Below are 27,538 nucleotides of genomic sequence, written 5' to 3' on the forward strand. Positions count from 1 at the left end.
GCAGTTTAGTAGCCAGCGGCTGGGTCTTCGGTGATTTTATTTTAACAGAGAAACCAGGCTGCACTAAGCCTACATGATTAGAGCAGATGGTGGCTATCTTTCCAGAGGGGGAGCATGAGCCCTCCTGGCAGCACCCACCCAAGGTTGAAGGCAAAGCCCCGAGTGCGCCCTCTCCTTCACTGCCTGGCTCACGGGTGAGATGAGTGTCTGCACAACCACACTCAACCATGGTAGGAAGTCCCAGTGGGCAGAGGAGGTGATCAATGACTCACAGACGATGAGAAGAAAGTGCAGGGGAGGGAGCTCTCTATTCTCCAGGGGAAGGCATGGCATGTGCATTCTTGACATAAGTATATCCTGACGGGGGCCTGGGGGAGGTTGTTGATGGGACGGGGAGCTAGGCTAGTGAGAGGTCTTTGTGTCTGAGGAAAAGAACAGCAATGATTAGGGCTAAGAGGAAGTGTTAAAATGCCTCTAAGTATGAGAAAGGCGAGCCTTCTTTCTTCCTTTCTCTTAAATAAGCCGGGAAAGGGTGTCTTTTCCTTTCCTTGCGGCAGTGGGCTCAGTGGGTTCTCAGACATGATTTCTGCACCATGGGCTTTTGTGGGGAAGGACACAGGAGTTAGTGTCAGAAGCAGGCTTCTCTGTACAAGGTCTAGTATGTGCGAGTTCTTAGGCTGGATGCACACAGGAACCCTTAGCACGCAAGGTGCTTCGGTTAAAGCTTCTGAAATATTGCAGTTGTGTGACAGACAGATTTTTGGCTCTTTCTTGTACACATATTCATTGGGAGACACCCCAGATAACAGGATGGGGACCAGGTTGGCATGGGAGCCACGGTGCCTCTGCCCTAATTCACTACATGTTCTTTTCCGAGAAACACATTCAATGGCTGCGTGAAGCCCTGTGGATCAGAAAGCTCGCCTGCCCTCCACCCACCTGCTCTCAGGCTCCCCATGAACCCCACCACAGCAGGGGCTGAAGAGGCAGGGCATCTCTGCTCCCTCTCATGGGGAAACTACTTGGTGACCTCATGAATGGCATGGGCAAGGTAGCCCACGTTGCCGGAGGTGACTCCAGCCACAGAGATGCGCCCGTCCTTTGTCATGTAGATGGAGAACTCCTTGGTCAGCCGCTCCACCTGCAGAGAGAAGAGAGCATGGTCACACCTCCCTGGGTCAGGTCAGGATTCCCCAGCCCTGCCAGGGCACAATAGCCAACTTGGAGTTATAAATTAAAAGGGAAAAATAAAAAAATGAAAAGTGAAATAGCCTTCCCCCCACCCCCAGAACAGCAATGATCAAGTCCAAGCTTGGGTGCAGGTGATTCAGGTGATCTTTGGAGAAAAAGCTGGAGAGGAGGCCGCATCTTATGGAGGGTACAGATGAGCCACAATGAACAGTAACAAGAAACCCCAGACAAAATGAGTGCCACACACACTGCCCTTACCCTAAAAGGACCCGGAAGTAATGTTCAGAGCAACCTGAAAAGGTTAGCTTGGCTCGCTCCATTGGGCAGCCGCGGGGAGAGTGGAGTCCACTCACCTGTTCAGGCTTGAGCCCCGTGAAACAAAACATGCCAATTTGGTCAGTGATGTGCTGCCAGTTGTGGGAGGAGCCCTCCTTCTTCAGGTTGGAGACCAGCTGGGTCCGCATGCCGATGATGCGGTCTGCCATGCCTTTGACTTCCTGCAACCTACACGAGAAGCCCAACAGGGCAGGGGACTTGGTTCAGTTCTGGCCCAGCAAGACTGAACACGCCACAGTACACAACAGTTACCTCCTTGAGCGCCCACGGGGCTCCCAGGCGGTGATCTCTATGGAAGCAGAGAGCCACACCTTTCTCCCGGGGAGCAGCTAGTGGCCCCCAGCTGCCCTCCTTTTGGTCGACAGCCACGCACTTAACTCGTGCATCCCCAGAGCTTTTTCAGGTTCCTCCCCAAGGTTCCTCTAGTGTGGATTTAAGCCAAAGTCTGTCAATGGCTTCTGGCAACAAATCTAATTACATTCTATTTTATCTTACAACACCATTTCAACGAGGCAATGAAAACAGTGGGCATAATTGGGCTGTTGAGAATGAACCAGCCTTTAAAAAGTTTGTTTGGAAATAACAGCCACCAAAACATTTCCAACAGCAGCGATAAATAACCTAATAGCCAAGGACCATTTTTATGGTTTTATATGTGATGCTAGGAAAATAAATCAGGAGGGGGAAAAAAGACCGGCTGACTTTAATTCAGGGAGACAAAGGCTCTACAAAAATGGTCCCAACGTGGCTCAAACAGTTCGTGCTCAACGGCTTCACCTAAAGGCTGGTGGTCTACTGCAGAAGTCCTGGTGCACCGCCAGCGAGCCCCGTGCGGCAGTTCTGCTCCACACACGGCCGGCCTCCACCTGTCGGAACTGACAACACCGACGACAAGACCATCCATAGTGTACGCGGGTCAGACGGCAAAACACGACGGCATGTTTAAGGGGGTGAAGGTCTGGATAGACGGGCGGTGAGCAGAACTGGGACATGGGCCTTCCTTGAGAAGCTCCGGGTGAGCCTGGGGCTGGACCTGTGGCCAGCTGACTATGGAACGTGGCTGCGAGGCAGGTACTGACGGTGGCAGTGCTATGCGCAGAGAAGCCTACTTTGTCTGGGGGAGGGGGAAGGCAGTGCCTGGACTGGATCCACTGGCTCGCTCAATTCCAACCACTGTCTCCCTGGGGCTCAGCATGGACCTTTTGTGCCCCCTGGCCGGCCACTGTGAAAACGCTGGTAGATGCTCTCCTGGTCCTACATGTTCACTTTCTTCAACCACCTTTCTATGACGTAAGAACAGAAGTTGCAACCTGCCAATCAGGCTAAATAAGGGCTCGTCATGATCTATTTGAGCCTGTTAAGCATTTTAAAAGTGGGTACTTGCAGGCTTGAAAGTGAGAAGCTGGCACCCCTGGCCCCGTGGGAGTGGCATTCCATATTACCACGCCCAGCAGCTTCTGGCCAGTGCCATCCCCATAAGGCCGGGCCCTCCAGCCTGTGTCAGCAGGACCTGCCACTTCCTCAAACCTCCACGCTCCCTGTTTTGACAAAGGGCACTCCTCCACTCGGCTCAGACGCTTCCCTTCCCAGGGCAGCTGCTTCCCAGGTTCCTCTTCCCAGCCCTTTCTCCTCGTCACAAGCACTCACATGCTCCACACTGTGTACCAGGCACTTGCAGGTACGTCATCTTGGTCATCCCGCACACATTTTGTGCACAACACCTTGTACACTATAGACTCTCAAATGTGTACTGCAATGCACATATTACTAAAAAGAAACCCCAAACCACAAAATCTTCTTGTAAGGAAATATACCAAAACTAAACCAAACTCACCGTCACCAAGTCAAAGTTACTCCTAGCGACTCTAGGACAGGGTAAACTGCCCCTGTGAGTTTCCAAGACTGTAACTGCTTATGGGAGTAGAAAACCCCACCTTTCTCTCAGACACTGGTGGTATCGAACTGCTGACCTTGTACATGCAGCTCAACACATAACCACTAATGACACCACTGCGCTCCTATCAGGGAACACAGAAACATAAAAAACACTGAGAATATTAGGTGAACTGTGGGGCTGGATGAACCCCTGAAACTACGACCCTGAGATAATCTTTAAAGTTTCCACTGAAAACATCCCCTGAAACAGTCGTTCAGCTTAACTAGTAAAAAGTACCCGTCTTGATCAGAGTGATGAGAGAGGAACCTTAGGGGGCAGTGAGCTCGTGTCAACGAGGGAGGAACAACTCTCAAAACCCGGGTGAGAGAATCCAGTGTCATTCGCTGGCCCACGGGGAAATGGCTGAGTCAGCGTGCTTTGTGGTGAGACCAATGGTGCAGAGGTTATGAGCAGCTGGGACCACTGAGGTGCTCTCAGGCGAAAGACGGAGCTTTCTACCTCCATCGAGCCGCGGTCTCGGGAACGCAGAGAGGCGGTTTTACCCTGTCCTGTGGAGTCGTTATGAGTCAGGATAGACTCGCTGGCTGTAAGTCTGCCTTTGGTTTATTCTCAGAACAAATAGCATGTGAAAAAAATGTAATACATTCCAAGTGACAAAAATAAAGCCCACTGCACATGCACACAGACATAGTTGTATGTAGCACGCCTATAAGGAGCCCTTGGGTCCCCTAACCTCAAGGTCCGTGTTCACACCCATCAGATCCTCTCAGGGAGAAAGACAAGCTGTGGGCTCCTTAAAGCTCTACCCCTGGGAGCCCCGTACAGGGTTGCCGTGCATCAGACCCGACTCGGTGGCAAAGCTGCTTTCCTGCTCTGGTAACGGGCAAAGGAGAATGAAGCGGGGCTATGGGGGCGGCAGCCGTGGCTAAGTTTTCTCTTTGCCACACTTGCTGATGTGCATGCACGCATTGATTTTACAACGGAAAAGCAAATGTATAATTTACATTTTGGAGTCAATTTTGGGTTTAGCCTGGTGAAGATCCACTGTCCTAGAAGCCACTCTCCTGAACCAGACTCTAATACAAGGTAGACAGCAGTTGTCATGTGACAGCTGGATGGGTGACAAAAAACTCAGCAGACTTGGCTTTTGTGTCTAAGAATGTGCTCGGAGATCTAACTTCTCAGCACACGGGCTACCGCACACACAACAAATGACAGGCTCCGCGGGTTCTGTCTAGAACAGGACTCAGCAGGGTTTTGTTCTGTTGGGTATAAGGTTGCTAGAGTTGGACTGAGCCTAACAACACAGACAACAAAATAGGTTCAGCAAAGTATCTGTAAAGGCCACGCTGTAGACATAAGCTTCATGGGCCAGATCAGCAGTGCTGTCACTCCTGCGCCCTGCTGGTACAGCATGAAATCGGCCCCTCGTGCGTGAGTAGAGTAGCTGTTTCAATAAAGCTTTATTTAGAAATGTACGGGGGCAGGCGGGACTTGACCACTAAGACATAGTTTGCCAACCTCTATCTAGAGAAAAAATGTATCCAGTATGTCACCCATGGATTAGATATTCATTCAACTTAGTAGGTGTAACTGGCATTCAGGAAATATTTGAAGATGACAAAAAGCATGAAGCTCTGAGGACTCTCAGTTACTACACCTGCCAGCGCAGGCATGTGTGCTCGGGGTCAAGCAATAGTCAGTAAACACTCCCAAATGGGACATTTCTTAAGTTTTCTTTCTTTTTTTGTTGGGAGAAAATTTCCTTATGGGAGGTACTTCAAAGTGAATTTGAACTCAGGAAAGCCAGGCTTTACTAATATGGAGGCAGTGGGAAAACGGAAAGCATCATTTTTGAATTTTGCTGGTCGCTTACAGGAAATAACCAACTTGTTTGAAAACCAAACCAAACCAGACCCCTGCCCACGGAGTCCATCCGGCTCACAGCTCCCTCTACAGGGTTTCTGAGGCTCTACTTTCTCCCTCAGTGCAGCTAGTGGGCGTGAACCTTTGACGTGGTGGTGAGCAGTCCAGTGCTTGCCCGACAGTGTCACCAGGCCTCCTGTCTGGTGGACAGGGCTGGTGAAATACCCTCTCTCCCCAACTTCTCCTCCCCCTCCATGTACCGCATCCCACTCGAGTCCAGCTAGAACACTGCTCTGAGGGCGCAGCGGTGGGAAGGCCACTGATACCATTGTTTCCGCAGCTCCGGCGTGGTCAGGATGGTTGAGGCAATCCGGGCCCCATGGAGAGGGGGGTTGGAATACATGGGACGGATCAAAATCTTCAACTGCGACTCCACCCTCTTGGCGGTTTCAGCATCCCTGCAGACCACGGTAAAGGCCCCCACGCGCTCACCTGCAGAGAGCACAGAGTCCATGTCTTCTGCTCCCAGGGGGCAGCAGAGGAAATCAGGAGCAAGCCATTTGTGTACTGGCCGTCATCCTCAGAAGCTCCCCAGTAACACTGCTCGTTACGCATGCTTCTAGTAAGCAGAAGGGCGAGTCCAGGCTCAGAGGAAAGCCCGAGTCCCTGAGCAGACCCACAAGCCTGCCTCTTCAGAACTCAGGACACTAAGGAAGACCTGGCCGAGGAGCTCAGAATAATGCCGCTACCTTTCTCCCTCTCTAGATAAGCACCACCCGCCCGCCCGCCGGTCACTCTGCTCTGCGGCCCCACTCCCAGCTCTCCCACATGCGCAGCAGCTCACCGTATAAGCCCATGTTCTTGGCGTAGGACTGGCAGAGGCACACGTCAATGCCCTGTTCGATGAAGTGGCGCACGGCCCAGGCGTCCTTGTTACCGTCCCCACTGGCGAAGCCTTGGTAGGCCATGTCGAAGAATGCAAAAAGATTCCTTTTCTGGGGAGGAAAGAGAAGACCCAAACTTGAAGCAGTCCCTCCGAAGGCGCTCGAAACCCTGGCGAGTCAGGCGTAGCCCTGCAAGCCTCACAGCGCCACGCACCAGTTTCCACTCACCCCCAGTTTGGGAGATGTCTTTATTTTACTAGAGGTAGGGTAGGAACACACAACATTTTAATTTTTATTTTCAACTTTGGTAAATATGATCCCTTGAGGAGACACCAAGAAAAAATAAAATCTTAAAAAAAAAAAGAGAAAACAAAATCTGAAACTCATTCTGCCCAGAAACACTGCTTAGCCAAGCAGAACCTTCTTCCAGTGCCCAGTGACCTGGGCCACTGTTTTGGTCTGGTGATCACAGGCCCAGGACGTGCCAGAGCTCGGCGCCAGTCTCTACATGGGCAACTGTGCCTTCGGCCCACTTACAGGCAGGGCCAGGGGCGGCTCGTGGGAACCACCTCATCAGCTTCTCAATGCTGCTTTCCTGACGCCTCCTCAGTGTGAAGCTTAGACTTGACAGAAAATGGAAAAAGCAGCAAACGCGAGTGATCTTGCCAAGTGCCTTCTCTGGCTCCTGCCTGGGCTACGGGAAGGAAAAGGGCAGTGCTAAGGGCAACAACAAGGACAGCAGAGGTGGCACAATACCCACAGATGGGCACATGCAGCTGGCATACTGGGCCCAGTGATGTCACCTGTGCAGGCTGGCCAGCAGCAAGCTTTGTACAGAATCACCTACACCCAGGCCGAGGGACAACGGGAATTCTCATGGGGCAGGCTAGGAGAGGAGCACAACAGACCAGTGATGGGAGCAAAGTCACGAAGTCCCCGAGGAACCCCGAGTGTGAACTGTGACTCGGGGGGCAATGCTTGGCTCATCAGAACTCATAAAGGGCCACACTGAAAGTCTAAGGCGTGAATGGGAGGGGTGGGGGCACAAGACGCTCCATCCTGGACTGCGGGAATAGCAGTGTGGACCTTGGGGAAACTCGTCTTTTCAACATTACTGCGGCACTATGTCACCATCTGCCAGTTGGATGGCTATCTGTATGTTAGTGGGCATTTAATTTTGGTTGTGTTTTTATTGCTTTATTATTATTTTGTTGTTGTTTGGGTGTTGATCTATACAAGAAAAGCAGGATGACAGTCTTAAGGAGACAGCAGCCAGACAGATGGTTCTTGGGGGGGCCTGGGAAGGGAGAAGGGGGCAGGGAGCCAACAATGATGGGTACAGGGGTCGAGTAAGAGTTCTAAAATGGACGAGAGAAGGGTGTGTTAGATCAACCAAATTGTATCTGAGAGGAAGTACTTAGAGGTGAAGGACAGGCAAGCACAATAGTAGGGGAGGAGAAAGAACAAAACCACACACACACACACACACACACACGTAAAAATGTATACATTTGGGTCTCTACAGCGGGAAACAGGAAAGTTATTCCACAGGTTGTCCCCCATAACATACGCCAAACCTAAGGTGTTGTTTGTAAACACGTGGTCACTGACTAGACAGCTGGAGGTCAACTGCTTAAAGGTGATCTGCCTGAAGGTTCTCAGGCATCTAGAGCCATCAGACCCTACAGTCTGTCCCACGCTAAGGAGAGCCCACTCCTTTCTGATACTGATAATGGATGGCTGCCTGAAGGAGCGCCCTGACACACCTAACACCTAAGGTCAAGCCAACTCAGGGACGGCCAAGGCTAGGCTGCCATCTCGACTCTAGAGCCCGCCCCTCTCGTTACATTGTGCCTTCCTGTCACATGTATGCCCCAGTGCCTCCCCTTCCTATTTCATGTATACCCCCGGCTTGTCTACTTCCTGTCATGAGTATGCTTATTGTACAACCCCTTTCTGTTACGCATTAGGGGAGCTTACACACCCCGAGTGTACATAAGCCTTGGCTGAAAATAAATTCTCTCTGGGTGGATCTGGCTGCTGAAATCATGGCTGTTCTGGAGGTGAGCATTCGCATGCTTATCTTGTCTGATGTCTCTTTAATTTTACTCCCTAATTACACAACTGCCCCTTGGACCCGTTCGATTGTGGAGGCTGGCACCCCGCACTCTAATGAAACCTTACCTCTGTACAATGGTTTGTTCTAATAATGTGGCACTGTATGATAACCACCCTGACAGATCATCCCTGAAGACAAAAAGGTGCATCAGCAAATGTGGTGTTGAAAGTGATGGTGCCCGGCTATCTGTTAAATAAGCGGCCATCAAGCAAAGATGCAACCAAGCCCACGAGAAGCACACTAGTCTGTGATCATGAGATGTCGGGGGAAGAGTAGCACACGTTCAAAAAACACGCATCCACACTGCTCTGCAGAGGAGTGGATGTGGTGGAAAACCAGTGTCCACCAGCAAGACAATTGGACAGTCCCTCTTAGTAGGGCCTCACGGAACGGAGGATAAACCCAGGGTGCGGTGTGGCGCTGAAGAATCCCATGACCATGCTCTAGTTCTTTACGATTTCCTCCCCTTACTATTACGGTCCGTGTGTGATATACCTCATTGGTCAGAGTTGACTTGTGTATGTTCATTTGTACATTTTAAGACTGCTCGGCACATGGTAGATGGCTCCTCAGAGGCACTGACAGGACTAACAGCTCCCCGAGGGCGGGGGAGTTGATGACTATATAGACCCACCCAATGGGATTGAACCAGAACTGTATGGGAGGGGAAGGGATATATTGGAATGAGTAAGATATGTTAATAAAAATACTATTACAAAAACTGTTCACTGTCATCAATTATAGAACTTCTCATTATGCATGCGAGGGGCCCTGTGCTGGCAGCTTACTCCAGGTGTGGCTGCCTCATGGAGGCACCAGCTTCCCTGAGTCTCATCATTAAGCCCAGAACTGCCCTCAGCCAGCCCAGGTGCCTTACCTTCACCACGCTGGCCATCTCCTTCCACTGCTCAGGGCGGGGGTCCACTCCGGTGGGGTTGTGAGCACAGGCATGCAGGAGGACCACGCTCTGCTCGGGCATTTTCTACAGAAAAAAATACCCAACGCACTGGTTTGAGGTGTTTCAAGCGCCAGAGTCCCTGGTGGAGACTTGTTCAGGGAAAAGGAATGGGCCTCCCTCCCAGTTATTTTCAGCCGGCTCTTGAGAGCCAGCTGGGGGGTATGGGGTTTCCACCAGCAGACCGGTCTCTCGCTCTCCCGCCCTGACTGCCATACTCACTGAAATGTCATCGATAGCACCTGCGAAGTCGAAACCGCAAGTCTTGGGGTCGTAGTACCGATACCCCTGAAGCTGCATGCCAGCGTCCCTGAAGATGGGCGTGTGGTTTCCCCAGGAGGGCTTGGGCAGAAAAACGTCTCGGCTGAACTTAAAGAATCTTTGCTAAAAGATGGGATGAAGAAGGGTGAGAGAGGAGGAAAGGGGAGACAGATGGTAACACTGAGTTTTCTTAAAAAAAAAAAAAAAATGGACCGCTTCACGAATTTGCGCGTCATCCTTGCGCAGGGGCCATGCTAATCTTCTCTGTATCGTCCCAATTTCAGTAGATGTGCTGCCGAAGCGAGCACGGCACTGAGTTTTCTTACGGAGGGCATTTTCCTCCACCGGAATTCAGCCCTGACTCAGATGCCTGGGTTGCTTAGATTCTGGGCCCTGACATCAGTCCGGCCATGTGGCCACGGACCTCTGGCAGTTACTCACATCTTCTGCGACTTGGTTAAGTGGACCACCTGCACAGGGTCTTACAAAAATCTAATTCAAATACGGGGACAGTGACAGTTGAGTGTGCAGTGAATCACAGGATGACGTCTTCACCATTTCTTCACCGTTCTCTCATTTTTCAGTGAATAAAAAATGTGCCAATTTTTTCGAAAGGGGAAATCTAGTTCTTAAGTCAGGGGTGAAATACACATGCCAGGGAAAACCCACAGGCCACCTCACAGCTCGTTCCCTGCGGAGGCGCCAGACTCACCAGGAAACTGGCTCCGATCCTGAGTGCGCCGGTGCCAGAAATGGTCTGCACGGTGACGTACTGAGGGAGAGAGATCATCAGTCAGGGAGGTCCAGGCCACTGGGGGGGTGGGGAGGAAGGGCTGGGTCTGTACTGTCGGCAGCACCTTCCCAAGGGATGTGTGGGACAGCGAGAACTTCTCCACTTGTTAAGTAAGAGCTGGGCAGTCTCCTCACCTGCTACCAGGAGGACCTGTCTCACCAGTTCCCAACACCCATCCCCTCTTAAAAAAAAGAAAACCAACTTTTTATTGGGAGCTGGCTGAAGGTATCTAGAGCGGACCATCAGTTTCACATGAAAAAATTCACTCTCTCTTGGTTTCAACGCACCCATTGCTGACCCTCATCACTTATCTTTCTTCCCAGTTCCCACCTCTTTCTTTCCTTCCGAACTTTGTCCCTTTATTTCTTCAATGGCCAATGGGGAGCATGTATCTTCCTAGTGGAATGAGGCTTGGCTGAAAATTGAACCCGAGGTGAGTTCTGTTCCAGTCATGGAGGGTGACTAAGGGCCATTGTCTTGGAGGTCCCCAGACCATCTGACCAAGATGCCTGAGCTCTTTTGTGAGTTTGAGTTCTAGTCCACGTTTCTTTCCCTCTCAATGCAACCTAAACACATTTCCTGCATAGGAGCGGCAGTGTAAGCGGGGGGTGGGGAAAACCCAAAGAGTGGACTTACATCTGCCAGTGCAGGACAGGAATCCCCCCAAGCCTGGCAGACCACAGACCTGTGGGGACGAATGAGTCACGAAGGCGCAGCCGTTTATAAAGGACAAGCTGATGTTATTTTAAGACCGGCTCGTCTCTTGCTTAGGTTACAAGTGGCCACACGGACAGATGGCAAAATCCCTGAAGGGACTGAAAATACGGAAGTCTTTAGTTGGGAGCGTATGGAAATCAACCACACCATGCTCTGACCCTGTCTCAGGGTCACTCCCGACAGCGCTTGGGGTAGGGGAGGAGAAAGGCTGTATGCTTTTCTCTGTATTAAAGGGTTAACACGTGAATTTAAACCAGTCTAATTTTTGCTGGGGAGAATGTTGGCTAAATTTAAGGTTCTTTACCCCCACCAGCCTTGGCCACCAGAAAATACTTCCACATACAATGAAGTGCAACATTAAATGACACGTTTCCCCACCATAATGCTCACGGGCCTGCGTGTCTGTCAGCCTTCCTGGCATGGCAGCATCCGCCCGACCTCGACTGACAGCAGCAACTGGGCTACTCTCTGGGGGCCTGCAGGACCGTGTTTGGTGACATCTAAGGCCATCTTTCTCCCAAGGGAGTGTGTTCCAGGAAGTGCAAAGAGGAGATAAGCCACTCGGGGCAGCAGTGATGTGTCCAGACCTGAAAGCAACACCTTTTCTTCTTTAGCGACCACACTGGCTGGGAGGGCCGCAGAGCAGTGCTGGCCACCTGCCCCCCCTGAGCTTTCCTAGTTCACCTGCGGCCTGTTTCCTCCATCCACACTAGAGCTTAGAATATGAGGGTGGGGGCAAGCCTAGGCAACTCTCCAAAAAACCAAATCAACCGCCATCAAGTCAATACTGACTCATAGCACCCCTCCCCTTCCCCCCGTCCCCTGTGGGTTTCTGAGAACACAACTGTTTGCGAGAGTAAACCTAGTACCCACAGGCCTCCCGAGGAGGGGCTGTTGGTTTTTCTTTTTTAATTAAATGCTTTTACTGGGGGCTCTGACATCTCTTACCACAATCCATACATTCATCCAGTGTGTCAAGCACATTTGCACATATGCCACCACCATCATTTTCAAAGCATCATCTTCCCACTGAGCCCCTGATATCAGCTCCCCATTTCTTCCTTGCCCTCCCTCACCACTTGGTAAGTTATAGATTATTATTTTCATATTTTATGTCGTCCTCCGTTGCCCATAAAATCATAGCACATAGAGTGAGCGGTTGTCTCAGACTTGGTTAAATTTGGGGCCACAAACACGGTTTTCAAGGTGGCCTGCCCACTTACCCGGCCACTTTTCAACACCTCGCTGTTCTCGCCCAGGGCCAGTTCTGCAGATGCCTTACAAAATTCAGCCAGTCCCCCAATGGGCAGGTATTCCTTGTCCAGGTTTTTCGCAGCAATCTGGGCCTCAGCCTAGGTAAGAGAAAATGCATCCATGAAGTTCTTCCTCCTTACCTGGAACTGTTATGATTAAACATTTGATGCTTACATTTTTTTTTAAATGTTAGATGCAAAAACCCCTTTCTAGTTTTCTTCTGCCTGCTAAAAGCCAGGGCCTCGTTTGATTTGTTTTTATGAATCATTCTATTAGGAACTCTTACAGATTATTTTAAGAGTCCATAATTCAATTAGATCAAACAGTATTGTACAATTGCTACCACCATCAGTTTCAGAACACTTTTTTCTTCTTGAACTCTTTGATATCAGCTCCTTTATCCCTTCCATCCCCAATCCTGCCTCCCGGGAAAGTCATACACACACACATATTTTGCCATATCTTACACCATCCAACCTATCTGTTCACCTGCAATTCTGCCATTCGCTCCCCTGAGTGGGGCTACACAGTCATCATTGCTATCAGCTAGCCTCCCCTCGTACCTTCAGGGCATCATTCTGACTGTTACTGTCTCTGAAGAGTTATCTATTTTCTCTTTCATGCATTGAAGAATCTTAATTATACAAATGAACATACACAGGTCTAACAAGATTAATGAGGTAAAACAAGGACCATAATAGTAAGGGGAGGAAGCATTAAAGAACTAGAAGATAGTCATGTGTTTTATCAGTGCTATATGGTCCCCTAAATTTTTAAAGAAAAACCATTTTATTGAGGGCTCGTACAACTCTTCACAATCCGTGTATCCATCCATTGCGTCAAGCACATTTGTTGCCATCATTATTCTGCTGGAGCCCTTGGTATCAGTTCATTGTTTCCCCTCCCTCCCCATTCCCGCCTCCCTCATGTACCCTTGGTAATTTATGTATTATTGTTTTGTCCTATCTAACACTGTCTGACGTCTCCCTTCACCCATTTTTCTGTGTCATCCCCCAGTGATGAGGTCACATGTAGATCCTTGTGATCAGTTCCCCCTTTCCACCCTCCCCTCCCAGTATCGCCACTCACGCCACTGGTCCTGAGGGGATCATCCGCCCTGGATTCCTTGTTTCCAGTTCCTGTCTGTCCAGTGTACATCTTCTGGTCTAGCCATATTTGTAAGGTAGAATTGGGATCATGATAGTGGGGGGAGGAAGCATTTAGGAACCAGAGGAAAGTTGTGTTTCATCGTTGCTACAGTGCACTCTGCGTCTCCTCCCAGCAACCCTTCTGTAAGGGTATGTCCAGTTGCCTACAGATGGGTTTTGGGTCCCCATTTTCATCCCCCCTCATTCACAATGATTTGATTTTTTGTTCTTTGATGCCTGCTATCTGATCCCTTCGACACCTCATGATCACACAGGCTGGTGACGGCACCCTAAATTAATCATCACTTTCATGTAGCCCTTCTGTAACAGATCGTCCAATTATCTTACAGGTGGGTTTTGGGTCTCCATTTTTTAAAATTAAGAAATCATTTTATTGGGGTCCACTATAGATCTTATAACAATCCATACATCCATTGTGTCAAACACTTTTGTACATATGTTGCTATTATCGTTTTCAAAACATTTTCTTTCTGCTTGAGCCCTTTTTCCCCTCCCTTCCCCACCCTCCCTAACTCTTGATAAATTATAAATTACTATTTGCATATCTTGCACCATCCGCTGTCTCCCTTCACCCACGTTTCAGTTGTCCGTCCCCCTGGGGGGCCGGGGTGTTGGGTCTCCATTTTGTCCATGCCCCTCCACATTAATTTGGTTGCTTGTTTTTGAACTTCTGATACCTATTTCCATCAACACCTCATGATCACACAGGCTGGTGTGCTTCTTCCACGGAGGCTTTGTTGTTTCCCTGCTAGATGGCCGCTTGTTTAACTTCAAATCTTTAACACTCCAGGTGCTATGTCTTTTAATAGCTGGGCACTATCAGCTTTCTTCACGTTTGTTTATGCACCACTCTGTCTTTAGCGATCATGTTAGAAGGTGAGTGTCATATGGGATCACATTAGAACAAACTGTTCTTGTACTAAGATTTAAGTCGAGATCCAAAGTCCATCTGCTTTCTTGTTGTATGTATGTGTATCCACACACATATTTTAATTTACATATGTACATATCTATATTTATACCTACATAAGTCTTATTTTTTTCCCTTTCCTCCTGCCCATTATCATGTTTACCCATTGTTCACCTCTCGGACATATTGCAATTGACAAAAGGCGACTAGGAACGCTACACCCTCTTCACAGTCAATTTCAGAACCTTTGCTATTCCCCTGTGCCTGTCATTACTGGCTCTCAGCTCACCTCCCCCCGGGAGCCTCACTATATGAGCATCTTTTGCAATTGTTTTATTGTGGTAACTATAAAAAAAGTTAACTTTTTTTTACATGTACAGTTTAGGGTGAGATCAACTACATTCATCCTGTTGTACAATCATCAGCATACTCATATCCCCATCCACACCCCCAACAGGGACCACTCAGCTGTGACTCGTCTCTCCTCACCCCCAGGTAACCCACTAGTGAGCTCTGCTCTCCATTTGCCTTGTCTTGACACGCCACTTCAGTGGGATTTGTCCTTTTGTGACTGACTTAGGTCACTTACAAGCCAATGTTCTCAAAGGTTCATCCATGTCAAAAGCATTACTTTAGAAGTTCTTGTTCATGAAAAGGGGCAGACAGAAAATCAGATATTTTATGCTGCAGAACAGAAAACATCTTTTATTTTAAATCATATTTTGCAGCTCTTCAAATAGCTATGTATTTAACCCGGGTCACAGTTTCCTCAAACTTTAAATGGAAAAATAACTGTTTCCACACCTGCTGTGAGCGAGAAGAGCTGGTTCTCTGAGGTCCTGTACACAGTGCTAGGTGGTGTTCCAGTCTACAAGCACAGCTAATACTCTGCAGAGGTCACGTCCACCCCGGCCCACTGACGCTCATGAGCCTGAGCTAGCCCGGCCCACTGACGCTCATGAGCCTGAGCTAGCCCGGCCCACTGACGCTCATGAGCCTGAGCTAGCCTGGCTCACTGACAAAGCTTGGATATTACAGAGTTCCTTATCCTCACTCCAAAGGATGCTTCTGCAACTCTCACTTGCAGGTCTAGATCTGCCGTCCAGGAGTCACGAGTCACCCCCCACCCCCTTCTGGTAGTGACAGAGCAGCATATTCGTAGTCCACCAGAGGAGCTTCTTAAAAAGAAAGAAACAAATGTATTCTAAGGGGGTTATGGGAGTTATATTCTCTAAGGCTCTACGATAACCAATCAAAAGATTAAAAATACAACTAACAAAATTAAGAGGAAAAATGGAAGAAGCATCCTTATACAAGGCAGGAAGGGTATGACATGTTATGTAGAAAGATTTTACTATGGCAATTAAAATATGAGTGGGAACTGACTCAACCGCACACAGCAATTGCAACAATCAAAAGGTGAGACATGAAAATGACATCGGGCACCCTCATGCTCAAGGAGCCTGGTGGTGCAGTGAGTTTCCATGTCGGGCTGCTACCTGGACGGGTGGGTCAAACTCACCAGCCATTCCTCGAGGGAAACATGAGAATGGCTGTTCTGACAAAGACAAGTCTTGGAAGCCCTGGAGCCGTTCTGCTCTGCCCTCTAGGGACAGAGTCACTCACACCCAGAGTTTGCAATGTCAAGAACAGAACTGCCCACGGGGCTTCCAGGGCTGTGCATCTTTACAGAAGCAGACTGAGGCATCGTTCTCCTGAGGAGTGGCTGGTGAGTTTGAATTGCAATCTGTCAGTGGGCAGTCGAGTGCTTTAATCATTGTGCCACCAGGGCACCAACACAGGATACTCTGCTCATCTTTATAATTACCACAGCAGGATCTACTGGGGAGAGACCATGCAATTCCCAGCACTGCCTGTTGCAGCTGAGGAGAGGACAGCCCCAGATCCCAAGAGCTGAGCCCCGTCGGTGCCCGTGCCACCAGCAGGACACTCTCCCTGTCTGCCTGGCAGCAGATAGATGCTCACCTTCAGGACACTAGGGAGCACATAGGGCTTTCCTTTGTCATCCCGGTAGGCCCCAACTCCCAGGTTCATCTTTTTGCTGTTGGTATCTCTCTTAAAAGCTTCGGTGACTCCCAGAATGGGATCCGGGGGCCCCATCTCCACATGGGCCCACCAGGAGCTGAAATGAGAAAGACAGGAAGGGCATCAGGCACGTTGGCTAGATCCTCACAACCAGAGATGTCTCTGATTAGCTAGAAACCTATTTCAAGAGATGTCTGGGTCCTTATACACAGACTCACATGCCAGTAGAAGCAAACAACAAAGTGTATGGTTTCACAGCAGTTTGCCGGAGTCTGGAGAAGACCATTAATTTCAACACACATGCTCTGAGAAGCAGAAGGGTAGGGCAGGACACATGAGTTGATCCCAATTCACAGAAACCCTTTGGGGGTCATGAGACTTTTATATCTTTATGAAAGTTGACAGCCTCTTCTTTTCCCTTGGCATGGATGGTGGATAAGCTACTGACCTGACAATTAGCAGTCCAATCTGCAACCCATTACCCCACCAGGGTTCCCGGGCAGGTTTTCCCGAGCAGTGTAAACCTGACCTAAATCCCCAGGCAAGTAATCTGGTAGAAGAACAGAGACAAGTAAACAGGGGCCAATGTAACAGTTTTATTTGACGCCCAAGAGCCTTGCTGTCCCCCCTTGTTAGAGCATCATATGGAGTGCTTGTTAAGCATGTCGGTTCTTGGGTTCTATTCTGGATGCCGTGACACATGGAAGATCTACCGCAGAGAGTTGTGATTACCACAGCAGCCCTGGGGTGATGGGTTACAGCAGTTTGAACCCACCAGCTGCTGAGCGAGAGAGAGAGAGAGAGAGAGAGAGAGAGAGAGACGGGGCTCTCTGCTCCTGTAGATTTACAAGGGCAGTTCTACTCTGTCCTACAGGGCTGCTGAGCTGGAACTGACTCCATCGCAGTGAGTTTTGAGTGGTGACCACATGGATGCTACATGAGCCGGAATCCACTCAATGGCCACTGCTACCACGACCACCATCACCATGCAGATCAGGTGAGAGGCACAAGGTGAATGGACCTGTGTTGTTGAGAGTCCATTGGTTGCTGGGTGGGGGTACTGAGGGCAGAGTGGCGAGGTGAATGCATGAGGGTCACTGAAGCAGTTGGTTTCCCAGAAAGAGCAGCAGATGTGGACCTGGACCAGGGTGGTGGCCGCAGCAATGAAAAGGACAGAGTTGCTAGATTCAGGAACTAAAACATCGAGTGGTTCCAACATGTTATGGCCTCTTTCATTAAAATGCCCCCAGTGTTCACTGTTTTGTTCTGTGACCTAACGAGAGCCGTGGAGGCACCGCGGATGGCACACTGAGCTGCCAACCGCCAGCCTGCAGCTTGAACCCATCGGGGAGAATGAGGCTTCTTACTCTGGTGGAGACTTACAGTCCCAGGAGCTGATCCCAGGGCTCCACAGAAAGCAAATGTCTAGAAAAGAATGACGGCAACATATGTACTAACATGTCTGATACAATGGATGTCTGGATTGTAACAAGAGTTGTAAAAGCCCCCAAGAAAATGATCTTATAAAAGACTTACAGTCTTGGAAGCCCTCACAGGCAGTTCTACCCTGTCCTGAAGGGTTTCTACGCGTGAAAGTCCATTAGATGGCAGTGCGTTTGTTCGGAGAGTCAGAGCACCTTAGTTGTTTAGAAGTTATTGTAGAAGTCACTCATGCCCATGAGTCATCTGACTGAGCCAGGTGAATTGTGTCCACAGAAAAGGGCATCGGTGTCGCCCCGTCTTCACCACCCCACTCCCATTCCTACTCTAAGAAGTTCTCCAGAGATTTGATCTGTGGATCCTTTAGTCCTTGTTGTGGAGCCAGCCTCTGTCACAGAAGGAACTGCCGCTCCGTTCTCCTACTGCTGTAGTTGGTTTCCTTGACCCCCTGTGAGTCACTGTGCCAGGGCAGGTCACTCGGGGTCTTCCTCCTGACTGCCGATCCTCTGTTTTGCCAAGCAGATACCCTTCTCCAGACAACATGCCCAAGCACACGAGACAAAGTCTTGCCACCCTTGCTTGATACACTTAACACTCTTTGAAATGTACAGTAGCTCCCAAACAGCTTTTATTTATGTGGGCCATAGCTATGAATATATATTATAAACTAACACGGAAAATGTATATACTTATTTAAAAGATAAAAAAAGAAAGAAAACATATGAAAAACCCTCTTATTGGGAATTAGATGAAGGTTGAATGGAGATCATTGGTTTTGCATTCAACAATTCACACACGTTTTGTCTTCAACCAGTAAGCATGGTCTCTTCTATGATTTTGAGTCTGGTCCACATTTCTTCTTCCACTCTAAGACCTTCTAAGGCAGTGGTTCTCAACCTTCCCAATGCCGCAACCCTTTAATACAGTTCCTCAGCTTGTGGTGACCCCTCCCAACCATAAAATTATTGTTGCTGCTACTTCATCACTGTCATTGTGCTACTGTTATGAATCAGGCCAGCCTGTGAAAGGGTCATTTGACCCCAAAGGGGTTGCGACCCACAGCTTGAGAACCGCTGTTCTGGGGGATCTCTGTCAGAGCAGTTGGTAGTGGTAGCCGCGCACCATCTAGTTCTTCTGCTCTCAATCAGGGTTGAAACTGATATTTGTGTGGTTTATTGGATTAATTGGTTCCATATCTTTTGGTTTTTATCCCTCTTTTCCTCTGGAAGGGGAGAGATCAACGGTTAAGACCTTAAGATACCCACTCATGAGTTTTAAAACCAGTTACTACTCACCCAAGTAGGACAGAGAACATTGTCAGTGTGAACTACATGATGCCAACGGACCTTGCTGTTCCTGAGGTTATGGTCCTGAGACAACTCTTAGCTTCAGTGTCCAGTTACGTCTCAGAAGTATTCACAAGTATCTTCTGGCAAATTATACACATTTGTGGAAACACTCCCTTTATCCCTCCCTCACCTGTTCAGTCTGCACATCTATGTAATGCCGACAGGTAGAGCATCATGGTGGAGGATTGTGTTGCTTTTAACTCTTAGAAACTTCTCAATGACTTGACTTGCTTCCATCGGAAAATGCAAAACCTTTTAATATTAATTAAGGAACATGTGGTCACAGGACTTACAAATGAAACTGAATCTTTTCTGCTCTTTGATGATCACTTAGGTTTTTTCTAGACTCTCATGCGACATTGTCACCTTTCTCTGACGGGAGTGTTAAGGTCAAGACTCAAAATCCTGCCCGTACTTTTTCATTTTTTTTCTTCTTAAAAAATTTTTTTTTACATAGATGGTTTTATTAAAAGATATGTTTGAATTTTTTTTACATTTTATTAGGGGCTCATACAACTCTTATCACAACCCATACATATACATACATCAATTGTATAAAGCACATCTGTACCGTACTTTTTCACTGAGTTAAGCTACTAGGCTGTTCCTAATATCTAAGCAACAAGCTCTCAAACAACTTTGGTCTCTACTCCTTTCTTTTCAGAATAAATAAATAACTCGCCTGCCGCCCCCACACTCCGCAATGAAAACTGTTGGTTCTGGAGTCCACAATCCAGGATAGAGTGTAAGTATCCACTGGTGCAGTCCCCTGGGCTAGCCCAGCACCCCAGAGGGGTGTTAGGAAACACCACCTAGGCCAGCGGTTCTCAACCTGTGGGTCACCCGATTCATAACAGTAGCAAAATTACAGCTATGAAATAGCAATAAAAATAATTTTATGGTGGGGGGGGGTCACCACAAGATGAGGAACTGCATTAAAGGGTCCAGGCATTAGGAAGGTTAAGAACCACTGACCTAGGCGATAGTAAGAAACACAGTTATCTCAAAGTAACTGCAGAACTAACTTAAATGAAAGCATTCATTCTTACCCACAATTTAGAAAACATGTAGCCACCTGTCTGCCTGTATCACTTTCATTAACTGCTGAGGGAAAGGACAACTTTGAATGTCAAGGACATATTTGATTATAAGAGAAAGGTTTTTACAAGTAGTTAGTTTTCCACGTTGAAAAGATGGCTCTGTCTCTCACTCAGTGACAGAGATAAGCTCCCAGCTGACTGGAACTACTCCCAGCCTGCCCCTAGCCAGGAAACAGAAGGTCCACTTCTTAAGTTGTTGTCTTATTTGTCAAGCCTGTTAAAAACTTTAGCATAGAGATTCTCTCAGAAGCCATAGTCCTGAGTCAAATTTCTGCCAGAAACTTGAGAGGAGATCCATATCTCCTAAAGAATTCTAAAAGCAATTTCAAAACAGGACTTTTCAACCATGTCAATATAAAAGTGTTGTTTTCAGCTGCCGCCTCATGCTGACTCACTTATGACACAAGGACACGGTGGCTGGTACAGCATCAAGCAATGGTCTGTTGTGTCCCACTAGATGTTTGCTCGTTACTCGATTTTCTCTGAAGCCTTCCCACCACGGGGACGCTGCGGGTCTGAAATGCTGCCAACACAGCTTCCAGCGACATCCACGTCACCACAGTACACCAAAAACTCCAATCTTTTCATTCTACGGATGCAGACGTTTGAAGCATTTTTGTATAGAAGTAAAACCAAACCCCACCGACCACCACTGGTCTATTCTGACTCAGTTACTGTGCACAGGGTTTCCTAGCTGCCAGGCTCTTTGGGGGCAGGCAGTCTCTTCTTTCTCCCAACACCAAACCTACAGTGCCCCCGAGCCCCTTCAGAAAGGAGTAGGGAGACTTCGTTCCATCAGCTTTAAATTAGCAATCGTGCTCCTTAGTCTACTCCTTAGAAGGTGAAGAACTCTCTCTGCTGTTTTTAAAAAGGCAGTACTAGATGCAAACAAGAGTGCCCAGGGACAGAACTGATACTGATGACCTGTGGCCATGCACTTTGGACATCAGTTCAAAGCTTCCGCTCCTGAGCAATATTGACTAGTCAATCAAAAGCACAAATGACCCAGATAAAAAAAGCATGTCTAATTCACGTTTTGCAATTTACCCAAAGCTTAAGCCTATCTAAACCCTAAGCCTAAACCCAACCCACTGCCAGCAAGTTGATAACAGTCATTGTAACCTCTATAGGGTTTCTGTGACTAAAAGTTTATGGGAGCAAACAGCCTCATCTTTCATCTTCAGAGTGGCTAGTAGGTTTGAACCACCAACCTTGTGGTGAGCAGCCCGACACCAAACCCACAGTGCCACCAGGTCTCTTCAAAGCTACCTAAACAAAGCACAGACAAATTCCCAAACTCACTGCCATCCAGTGAATGCCAACTCATAGCAAGTGGAACTTCCCATAAGTTTCTGAAATAGTAACTGTTTAAGGGAGTAAAAAGCCCTGGCTTTCTCCCGTGGAGAGGCTGGTGGTTTTAAACTGCTGACCTTTTGAACCAAAGCTCAACTCAATACCACTGTCACCAGGGCTCCTTCAAGCCTACCTGGCCCTTTACAATTTCCACAATGCTTCCCCCAACCCTCACATTTGACTTATCTTAATATAAGATTAATTTATTCAAGGTCCCAGAGCTAAAGACAGTGGAGACACCCCTAAATTTTAATCTGTTAAGTACCGATTACTGCATCACCGTTACCCAGGCTTTCCAAATGGGTCCATATTTCCTCACCGCCTTCACTAAAAATCTAATCAGTAGAACAAAATAATTAAAAATAAAACAAATCCAAGTAATTATAAATAAAAATGTGTCAGCATCAAAATTTCCCTTTCTTCATTGGCCTGTAACGATGTCTGGGTGTAGGTACAGGGCAGGGGGTAAAAGTTTACATGCTCATCTTTCTGTTAAAATCATAACAGAGGGGTTGCGGGGAGGAGATGAGCCAGTCAGGGTGCAGCATATAGCAAAGATGAAACATACACTTTTCCTCTAGTTCTTTAATGCTTCCTTCCCCCCACTACCATGATCCCAATTCTACCTTACAAACCTGGCTAGAACAGAGGATGTACACTGGTACAGATTGGACTGGGAATACAGGATGGATGATCCCTTCAGGGCCAGTGGTTAGAGTGGCAATATGGGGAGGGTGAAAGGAGGGTGGGGGAAAGAGGGGGAACCAATTACAGGGATCTACATTAACCTTTCACAGAGGTTGCTCAATTCATAACAGTAGCAAAATTACGGTTGTGAAGTAGCAACGAAAATAAATGTATGGTTGGGGGGGGGGGTCACCACAACATGAACTGTTTTAAAGGGTCGCAGCATTAGGAAGGTTGAGAACCACTGCCCTAAGGAGCCTTACTGTCCTATAAGGTTCTATGAATCGACGGCAGTGGGAGTTTAATGACCTGACACACTCTTGCCGCGCTGGACTGTGGGGGAGACACAGGCACACGAAGCAGAGGACCAGGGCAACTGTTTTGTCAGCCAAGCATGCCTGAATAGCTGAGGTAGTTAGTTTATTGTGTCAACCTGGCTGATAAACACGTGAGCTTAATTGAAGGGCAGAGGGCTAAATGGCTCGGTGAGCCTCCCCTTTCTAGTTCTAGGGTCTCTTGCTTTGTGATGGTTGGACTAGGGTGCAGCTGCCTCAGCCAGTTCCCTGCTTCAGCTGGCAAGGCTCACTTTCTGCAAGACATCCCCAAGGAGAAGCTGCATGGACCACCCCCGATGCAGCCCTGGGTGCTGGAGTAGCCATGTGGAGACCCCTGCCAGCGCTGAGATGCTTACACACTCACTGATTCATCAGCGTCATTGTGTGTGTTTTGTGAGATGGAGGAGGACTTTGTGGATTGGTGTTGGATATATGGGTTAATGTTGTACCTGTTGGCTTGAGCAGCACTAGGTTGGATGTTTTCTTGATGTGCACTTAACCTTTACATAAAACTCTCTTATACAGGAGTTTCTGTGGACCGTTTCTCTAAAGTACCCAGACTAACACAGTGGCAGAGCTCGCTGCCATCCAGTGGATTCTGACTCATAGCAACCCTCCTCAAAGTGTTAAGACTCCCCACTCCTTACACATTCTGTAGAGCAGCGATCTCCCCATTTGTTTAGCCTTTAAGATACAGTATCACAGTGACACATGCCCTGTGTCTGTTGCACTGATTTAAAAAGTCAGGGCTTACCATAACAACATTCACCGCACAATGTGGCAGGCACGGCTCTAAGAGAAACGTAATGGTGGTAATGGTGTGCAAAGTGGGGAAGGGCTCAGCTCCTGTGGAGCTTACACTTGAATGGGCATGAGGCAGAAGAATCAGCCAGCTTCTCAGCCTCCAGGGATGACGGAAAGGTCACACCCACAGGGATTTTCACCAAGTACTCGAAGGTCGAGATTTAGGCCACTCAGCCAAATCCATAAATCCAGAGAATTACTTTTAAGATCAAAGCAACAGTGAAATAAGACTTTCTCTTTACCACAAACCGTTTTTTCCTCCAGCTCTTTATTGATGGCAACTGAAAAAACCGCCGACTCATTGCCATACGGTAGATTTTGACTCAGCGGCCTAAAAGGACAGAACAGAGCTGCTGCCGAGGGTCGTGCAGACTGTGAATCTTTGTGGGAATAGAAAGCCACATCTTTTCCCCAAAGAGTGGCTGGTGGTTTCCAACCACCTACCTAGCAGTTAGCAGTTCAACATGTAACCCCCTACACTATCGGGGCTCCTTTATAAAGGGTAGTCCAGTCCTCCTGAATACGGGTACCCTAAGTGGGCAGGTTTAAAGAGCACTCGTTGACAGCATGCTAAGAGCCCAATCAGGCAGAGAAGCGGGAGTGACGGCCTAGGCAAAAACAGCCCTGCCAAGAGCGGGCACCTAGAAAGGGCAGGGCGTTCCGCTGCCTTAAAGGCGTAGCACACATTCAAACACGAGGCCAAGGTTTTGCTCTCTGTAGTTTGGAGGTAAGGGATAGGGGATGGTGTGGGACTCCGGCCCTCACTGTTGTTACAGGCATGTGGATTCTTACTCAGGATGCCCCCCATGTGCAGAGGCGAACTGCTCCCTAGAACTGTCTAGGCTGTGACTTTTGGGAGCAGATCGCCAGACCCCTCAGGGTGGGTTTGAACGGCCAACAAAGCATTTACAGCACGGAGGGCACTCCCTCGGTACCGCTTTAAGTTCACTGGCCTCAATCTGCTTCTTGACGTAATTGCTCTCCAGTCTCAGGTCTCTAATAAACCCAACTCAAACCAAAGCTGCCACGCTGTAGGGCAGATTGGAACTGGCCCGCAGGGTTTCCGGGCCGTCATCTGGATTGCCGCACCCGCACGTATTTCTCCCACGGATTGGCTGGTACTTTCCACGCCCCGGCCATTTTCAGTGGGCATTCCGGGAATTTATCCACTGCACCAGGTCTCTACTAGGGGTAATAAACGATCAGTCCGCTTAACGTTTCCCGCTTTCCCTGGGCAATACTTTACCACAGTTTGAAACGAGACACATTTGTAATTTTTTACGTGACACCGGTCCCTTCTCCGGCTGGTTCCCTGCCGGAACTGCCAGCTGGCCCGGTGCCCGGCTTAGAGACACCGAGGTTACGACATATTGACTGAATGAAAGAGCAGAGTGAATTTCGGAATGGGGTGGTGGTGGTGGGGAATGTGTCTTCGACACCTCCAGAACTCTGAAGAGCTTCAAGCCCTTCCTACACATCCTAACAGCCAGGGGGCCTCCAAGGGCGACAAACCGGCAAGCAGTGTGCCGTGCCCCAAGGTCATGGGCTGCAGAGACGAGCCGTTCCGGCCCAGCACGCCGGCGCCCGTGAATCCATCTTCTCCAGTTCTTCCCTCCCCGGCGCTCAGTCGCCGTAGTCCCTCGGTCCCCGCTCGGGCCCTAGGGAGCCTGGGACAGGTGCGCCCCGCCATTCTGCCCGGCGCCGGGAGCCGGCCAAGGGCAAGCAACCCCCCATGCACGGCAGACAATGGGCGCGCGGCAGCTCCGGAGCCGCAGTCCGCGTGCTCGGTCCCCTCCGAGGCCCAGTCGTCGGCGCGCGTCCCAGGCCGCAGAGGGTCATACTTCCGTCCCCGGGAACACGTTCGGGTGAGGGAAAGGGAAGCCTGTGGAACCCGGGCATCCCAAGGGCAGGAAAATCGAGGGGGTACCCAAAGTGGGGGTGGTATGTGTATCTGCGCGCGCGCGCGCGCCTGTGTCGGGAGGACACTGTCCTGGGTTCCCCGCAGCCCGCCGGGCAGGCCCATCGTCCTGGCTCCGTCTCCGCATCCTTCTCCGCTTACCTGGCTCTGGCTGAAGCCGCGGCGGCGAGGCCTGGGTGGAAGGCGACGGCGACTCCGGAGAGGACGCGACCAGAGTGCAGCAGGGCCATGGTGGGCGGCAGGAGGGCAGCGGCTCGCGGCTGGCGGCAGGGCAGACCCGAGGACAAGTGGGCGCAGACTCGCGGCGTGCGCTCCTGCCGGAGGTAAAGACAGCGAGGTCCCTGGACGGGGCTAGAGCGGCCGCTCGCCAGGCTCCAGCTGCGTTACAGCGGCCCCTGGCGGCCTGGGGGCAGTGAGCAAGGCTCCGCGAAGCCGCCGCCTGCCCTCGCCTGGGATTGGTGGCCCAGGAAAAAGGGAAATGACTGGGCTGTTTCTCGCTGCCCACAGTGCCCCGGGTCCTGCGATGCCTCTTACTTTACTTATTTCATTCATTAAATCACGGCTGGTCCAAGAGGTAGCGGATATCATGCTAGAGTCAAAGATGAGAAAAATCCCAGACCCACTGCCTTGCCATCAGTTGATTGCGAATTCAGAGCAGCCTGCTGTAGGGTTCTGTAGGCTAAATCCTTGGGGGACTAGACAGTCTCATCTCCTGTGGTGCAGCTGCTGGGTTTGAACCACTGACGTTGCAGTTAGCAGCGCAAAGCTTACACAACAGCGCTGGGCTCCTGGTTGGGCTGACATACATGAAGTAATTTGCTCAAGCTCTTACAGCCGTTGAGACCAGCTCTGGGTGACCCATCCTAAACCGTCCTCTGTACGAAGTGCAAATCACTCCCTCAATGTTCCCTTATCCCCATTATGGGGAAGGAGGCCCTGGCTGAGCAATGGTTAAGTACTGCGGTGCTAAGGGAAATGTTGGCCATTGGAATTTACTAGTTGTTTCTGTAGGAGGAACCCCCCCCCCCCAAAAACCTGGCAGTCCGTTTCAGTAAAGATGATTACCCAGGAAAGCCTGTGGGGGTCTTCTAGCGTAGCTAGCACCCAGAATTGACTCTGTGCTCACAACCAAAACAGTGCGGAGAAGATGACAATGGCTGCGAGGATGAAGACCTCAACAGATGAGGTCTGCAAGTCAGCCAGAGCTCGTCATCCAAACTCGTATCTGCCTCACCCTGTCAGCTGTACATGGACGAGAACGAATACTTTTGACAGGGAAACAGAGCGAATGACGTGAAAGCCAGAAGTCGACTCTCAGTGATGCCTGTTTCCCACACTCCTCTCTCCCTCAGGAGCCGTGGTGGCATGGTGGGTCCACATGGGCTACTAACCAGAAGCTCAGCAGTTCGAAACTACTAGCCACCCCACAGGAGAAAGACGAGGCTTTCTACTCCCTTAAAGAGTTGCAGTTTCAGACACTCCCAGGGGAGGTTCTATTTTTTTCTATGGGTCACCACGAGTCGGCGTCAACTCGATGGCGATCAGCTTGGTGTTATGGTTTCTTCTCAATCCCTTGGTGATTTAATTTCTTCTCTGTTGCTTTCGATTACCTGAATTGTGAAACCCAGACCCTTATCTAGGGTGAGACACTCTCCCAGTTGAGTCTGAATTGACTGCTTCAAATCGTCCCTTGCTTAATCTCTGAGCAGGACTTCTGCCTCAGTGCAGGCCATGCTTAAGAATCCTATCACTACCCCCAAGACCCAGCAATGACACATCCAGCGGTAGACCCCAGAGACTCTCACACTTGTACAAGGATGCCGGTGAATCATTGTTTGTAGAAGCACAACACAGGGACTGACCTAGCTGCTCATCGACTAGGGAACACACAGCAGGAGAGCCAGGTGATGGAGCATGCTGGCGAGTTGGGGTGTGTACTGGCGCACAGAGGAGCTGGGTGCTTCCGCACAGTGGATTACTGTCCCATATTTGGAGAACAGCCTGCAGGAATCTGCTCTGCCAAAATCAGGAAACTTCCTTAAAGATAAGATCTAGGATCCCAGGACCAGAATTTCCGGAACTCTATGGGGGAGAACACGTCTCGAAAGTGTTTGCTGAGAATGATACATGTAGAAGTTGTTGACTTGGAGAATG

The 27,538-nt window shown here is 49.3% G+C and overlaps 1 protein-coding gene and 1 non-coding gene across 2 annotated transcripts; both read right to left on the reverse strand.

The window, feature by feature from the left end:
• On the reverse strand, window positions 1-25,727 carry GOT2 (glutamic-oxaloacetic transaminase 2). The gene is made up of 10 exons (XM_075536428.1): window positions 25,526-25,727; window positions 16,339-16,495; window positions 12,243-12,371; window positions 10,222-10,281; window positions 9,471-9,632; window positions 9,171-9,275; window positions 6,135-6,285; window positions 5,617-5,782; window positions 1,545-1,695; window positions 1-1,141 (listed from the first exon to the last, which is right to left on the reverse strand). Exons 1-10 carry the CDS (start codon window positions 25,612-25,614, stop codon window positions 1,019-1,021), a joined length of 1,293 nt encoding a protein of 430 aa, XP_075392543.1. The 5' UTR covers window positions 25,615-25,727; the 3' UTR covers window positions 1-1,018.
• Window positions 9,711-9,817, reverse strand: LOC142432828 (U6 spliceosomal RNA). Its single transcript, XR_012780933.1, has one exon. It is a non-coding gene; the product is annotated as a U6 spliceosomal RNA (small nuclear RNA).
• Window positions 25,728-27,538: the final 1,811 nt, after the last annotated feature.

Source organism: Tenrec ecaudatus, chromosome 18 (genome assembly GCF_050624435.1).
Source record: "Tenrec ecaudatus isolate mTenEca1 chromosome 18, mTenEca1.hap1, whole genome shotgun sequence".
Taxonomy (NCBI): domain Eukaryota; kingdom Metazoa; phylum Chordata; class Mammalia; order Afrosoricida; family Tenrecidae; genus Tenrec; species Tenrec ecaudatus.

Coding starts and splice junctions, on each gene's coding strand:
- GOT2 (XM_075536428.1), bottom strand. CDS start 25,614: ATGGCCCTGCTGCACTCTGGTCGCGTCCTCTCCGGAGTCGCCGTCGCC. Junction 1,696..5,616: donor CCGGAGCTGCGGAAACAATG/GTATCAGTGGCC, acceptor CTTCTCGTGTAG/GTTGCAGGAAGTCAAAGGCA. Junction 1,142..1,544: donor CGGGGCTCAAGCCTGAACAG/GTGAGTGGACTC, acceptor TTCTCTCTGCAG/GTGGAGCGGCTGACCAAGGA.